Source organism: Oryzias melastigma, linkage group LG21 (assembly GCF_002922805.2).
Source record: "Oryzias melastigma strain HK-1 linkage group LG21, ASM292280v2, whole genome shotgun sequence".
NCBI lineage: Eukaryota > Metazoa > Chordata > Actinopteri > Beloniformes > Adrianichthyidae > Oryzias > Oryzias melastigma.
The window spans coordinates 21,867,718-21,872,705 of NC_050532.1; the positions used below are offsets into that span (position 1 = coordinate 21,867,718).

General features: G+C 34.5%; 1 protein-coding gene across 3 annotated transcripts in view; it reads left to right on the forward strand.

Moving 5' to 3' along the window:
• The window catches only part of LOC112154738, a 20,980-nt gene extending 16,588 nt beyond the window's left edge, over nucleotides 1–4,392 (forward strand). For all 3 annotated transcript variants that reach the window (XM_024285878.2, XM_024285877.2, XM_024285879.2), the window contains exons 4-6: nucleotides 1,832–1,949; nucleotides 2,039–2,069; nucleotides 4,210–4,392. In XM_024285878.2, coding sequence (XP_024141646.2) covers nucleotides 1,832–1,949; nucleotides 2,039–2,069; nucleotides 4,210–4,284 — 224 coding nt within the window. In that variant the 3' untranslated portion in view covers nucleotides 4,285–4,392. The remainder of the gene's footprint in view (nucleotides 1–1,831; nucleotides 1,950–2,038; nucleotides 2,070–4,209) is intronic.
• Nucleotides 4,393–4,988: the final 596 nt, after the last annotated feature.

The window sequence follows — 4,988 nt, forward strand, 5'->3', positions numbered from 1 at the left end:
TTTTTTTTTTTTGTCCATTTTTTTAATTTTGTTTTTCCCTCATGTTTACTACATGTTCATTTTGAAAATAAATTCAAAAACCGTCTGTGTGCTGCCCCCTACAAGTTGAATTGAGGTATTACAGTTGAATTTTGTAATGGTCAAACCATGTAAGACCCACGTCATTTCAGAATAGAAGTCCATGATCTGCAGCTCCAGTAATAACAGTCCTCTTCTCCAGCTTCACCCATCTGACTAGATTTTCAAATTTCGGCTGTGGGTGGAGTCAACCTCCAACTTTCCTGTTTGGTTACCTTTTAAGCTTTTTCTTAGAGACCGCTAACAAAAAACGAGGCCCATAAGCCTGAAAAGAGGCCTCTCTGTAAATTTTGTTTTTTTGCTGTAAGAATGGTGAGCAGATCAATGCTGGAAGATCATATTGTACTAAAAGATCTGACAGATAAGAAGCTGCAAGATCATGAAGACATTTGAAATATTATTCAATTTATATTAAAGAAGATCTTGTGACCACAGCACCAACAACCTCTGCACATAAATGTAGGCAACACAAACATCAAAGAGGATTCATCATAAAAATATATTCATTTCTTTATTTATCTTTGGATAAATGTTAAATTTAAAGTTAGTAAATTAGTTTATTTATGTTGTTTTAACTGTGGTGGGGAAAGTCAGCAGATTATGTTTTCTTTATTTAGCTATTTTTGAGTGAGAAAGTCCCAAAGATGTTCTCCAGATCACGTGGGATGCCAATTCAACTGACTCTGGATCTATTAATAATGTAAATTAAATTAATTTAAAGAAATCAGTTTTGCAATGGGCTATTTTTGTATTTCTTCACCTAGAACATAAATAAATTTGAATATACTTAAAATGATGGGGAATTTCTGATTTGAAGACATGAAATAGAATTAAAACAAATCTTTAAATGTGGGTTAATATGAATTATTAATAATTAAACGCTCACTCATTAAACTCCTAAAATTAAATGACACAATTTATCATATTTTGATTTCAGAAACAACTTTCTTCTCTTTTGGCCCATAAGGTTCTCAAGTAGCTACTGGTTTAAAACGGCTTATAGAGTAATTTAGCCCATCAGGATCAAGAAATAATAACCAGGGTTCTCAGGAACTGCTGGGGCCCAGATATTTTTGATTTTGTAACCAAAACTGAATTTGAACACGGGTTGCATTTGTGGACTTTGAATATCCCCGTGTTAGCAATTTGAACTCAACATTAAAGCATCACTGCTTCAAAGAACACTGATTCTGCAAAACAAATTTCCCGTCTCTCAATTCTCTGCAGTGCAAAAGGGAAGTCGAAGGCAAAACAAAAAGCAGAACAAAAATTAAAATATTAAACAAAACCCAAGAAATGATTAAAGCAGAGTTAAAGATCTAGATTGGTAATGTAAACAAAGCAGCTGAACAAAAAATGTCAGGACTTTTCTTTTCTGGCAGAGAAGTTCTGGGCCACAGAATTCTGTTTTAAGTTCTCCGTAAATAGAAGAAAATTTAACATTATCAATGGTGACTGTTATGTTTAGGTTCTACTAAAAACCTACTTCAATATTCGGTCAAATTGGCTTCTAAAGTTGAATTCAATGAGAAATTGTTTTGTGCATCAACAGATATAAAGACACTTCACACATTTCATTAACTGAGTTTATTTTAACCCTATTTGTTGCAGCGCAACACCCGTCTGCGGTTTCTCAGCTGTGCAGCATTTTAGGAAACGCGTTTCTATGCAATAGTCTTTATTGTTGCACAACTGGTACCAGTTTTTGAACTTTTCTTCATTTTTATGTTGTATTCTTCTCCTCTTTCCACAGAGGAACCTGAAAACTTTCAGATTTACATTATTGTCGCGGCTGTTGCCGTTCCTGTGTGCGTCCTGCTCTTAATGGTTTGTGTGGTTACGCTGAGACGCTCCTCTAAACAGAAACCAAAGTAAGTCCTGTTTCATTCTACCTTCCTTCACAATGTGATTAAAAAGAAATCCTGGATTAGTAACAAAAATATGATTTGTTTTCTTGCAGAAAGATTATTCGCTCTTTAAGACCAAAAAAGGTAACTATAAATTTGTACATGAAGTGTTTAGTCTGCAGAAATAAAAGCTTCTGTGCGGACAAAAGCACTCACTGCTTATTAAAAAAGCATTCCTGCTGTGTGGTAAAGCTCAACTACAAGACTTGAAGGGTTGAGGAGAAAAACAGGAAATACTTTACTCCCAAAAGGCACAAGTTTAAGTTTAAACACTCAAGTTTAACCCCTTCATGCCATATGTCACTAATAATTATGTCCCGCAGCAGTCCTGGACTGTAAAGACCAGATTGTTTTTTAAATTCTTCCTTCTTACTGCACCTTTAGGTGAAAATGAGACCACTGCCACATGCTCAAAACTCTCTAAAATGTGCTAGTAGTCTGGGAAAATTTATTTTGGCGTAGTGAAGGACTTCCTGTTGTAAAAAAATAAAAATAAATAAAAAATGGGGCTCAGAAATGTAAAAAATAAAAATCCAAAGACAAAACCAAAATTTGGGGAAATCCAAAGTTTTTAAATTATTATCTGATGGCCAAAGGACCAACGGCTTGGCGTCCATTTTGTGGTAAAATGTTACATTTGGTGATTTCCACATTTTCCCACAATTTGGGAAAGTAAACTTTTGTTCACACACAACACGAGCTTAAAGCTTTGTACAATTTTCCTCTCTACTCCCTAACGAATAAAAAACAATCATGCCCACTCCTTTTTTCTTTTTTTTAATTGGCAAATGACATCACAGATTTTACAAAGGAAAAACCTAAACAATACATGTATTTTATGATGATTATTCATGAATCCACTGTGTTCTTATGATGAAAATGTGGATGGTTTATTTAAAAAATACATTTAAATCATTTAAACTCTTTTTTTGTCCCACAGAATTTTCAAACGCAATTTATTGTGGTCCCTATTCCCAAATCTAGTGAGAATCGATGCACAGTGGTTTTTCGCTGAGAATTCTGGGAAATTTCTAGGGTACTCGATAATGGAACTAGATTTGCAATTCCTTGAAGAAATTGCATCTGATTGCTAGGAATTATAGATTCGGACAGCACTATAAGTAGCAATCGCACCATTTAGCGAGTAGTGAAGGAGTTCGGACATAACAGCCAAAGTTTTGTTGACCTTTGACCTTGTCATAAATAAAAAAAAAAATCACCTTTAGCTACACCTATAAATTTAGAACCAGTCCGAATTCTTTCCTTCTTGGAGTTATGAAAAGATAGTGTCTCCGAATTCGGACGTCACTTCCACTCTCACGCCATAAATATTCGCCGGTCAGCATGGAGCTTCTAGCTCTCGAATATACATAAAAGTGGATTTATAACTTTAAAAAGGTCATAGTAAAACAAAAAATCATTACTTACATTTAAATGTAAACTTCTTTGGTTCTGAATGCCCCCACGTGCAAAAAAGCACTTCTCCTCTGTAGCACAGTGCGACACGGAACGAGAGTTTCCCCTTAAAAAAATGATTTTGGACAACCCTAGCACTACAAATACCCCTCCAAATGGAGTGGTAGGGCAGAATTTTATTGGACCTCAAACTCGCAATAGAGGCGTTTCCTTGTTTCTGTCCTTCCTGGAATATAGTGAAAATATAATACTCAAATGTGTCGCTTAAACTGAATGAACCAATATAACATACAATATGACTATAGCAGGAATATGGCTGTGGCTACTAAAAAAAAACATCCGTTGCCAAGGAAATCCAACCGTTTATTTTAGCCAAATCTTTTAAAAATCATATAGACGGGTTCGTCACCTCCAGGCGACCAAAACGTAAAATGGTTGCTATGGAGATAAAACAAACAGAAAAGCAGCCATTTTGAAAAAAGTGGGTTTTAGTGATTTTGACCGGAATGGCGGAGAGTGAGCTCCTAAAGCAGAAACTCAGTCAGTGCCTAGAAAAAGATGTCATGGAGGGGTGGTGAGGGGTGATCTGCGGCCCTAATAACTTTACATTATTTATATAGCTGGAAATAAATATCAACCTTAATTGATTTGAAGGGAAAATGGCTTAACAACTAAAGATCTTAAAATAGTATTTTTCTTCTCAGTTGCTAAGTTTTCATTTTGACTGAACTAAGTGTTATTAAAACAGAGACTGAATCTCTAAATGTTAATTCTGATCTAATGTTTTTTTTCTTTTTTTCTTTGGCAGCAAACAGAAGCAGTTTATGAAAACCACTTGGAAATTGAACGTTACCATGAGCGTTTCAATGTCTGTCAATCATGAACTCAGAGATTTGTAGATCTAAACTGTTTTGTTGATAAATGTAAATATTTAAAAGAAATTCTTAAGAGATTCTTAAATGTTTAGACTATTACCTTTGCATGTAAATAACTAAATGACAAACTGTTTTTTTGTAAACTGAAAATAAAAAGATGGTTTTCTTATTTTTTTTATTATTTTTTTTATTATTTTAAATGGGAGAAACATAAGACGACAAAACAGAAAGCCACAGTGTTTAAAGCCTAAGTGAACCCTAAAGTACACTAATGGATCTACACACAGGCTTCCTGTTGGACTGGAATCATTTTAGTTTTCTTGGGACGGCGATAAAAGCACCGGAAAAAGCTCCAGGTGGTGGCTTTCCCCTAAAGCACCTGGTTCCTATTAAGCAGGCCCACCCATCCTTGATAACATTGGAGGAGATCAAGCGTGTTAAAGGTGGCCCCGCTGGATCCGCTTCATCTCTTCTTTGTTGCTCTGGCTATTAAGAAAAAGATTGATTTTTATTTTTCTATTTTTTTTCAATTTTGGTAAATTTGTTTTAGTTAATAAAGTTTTGTCATTTATATTTTTAGCATGCCATATAACCAATCTAAGTGATAGTAAAAGGTTTAATCTGTTGTCAAAAGGGTCTGTTATTAGAACTAACGTAAATCACACATTTTAATTAGATTTTAGATAAAAGATGTACTCGATAGTACATGGAG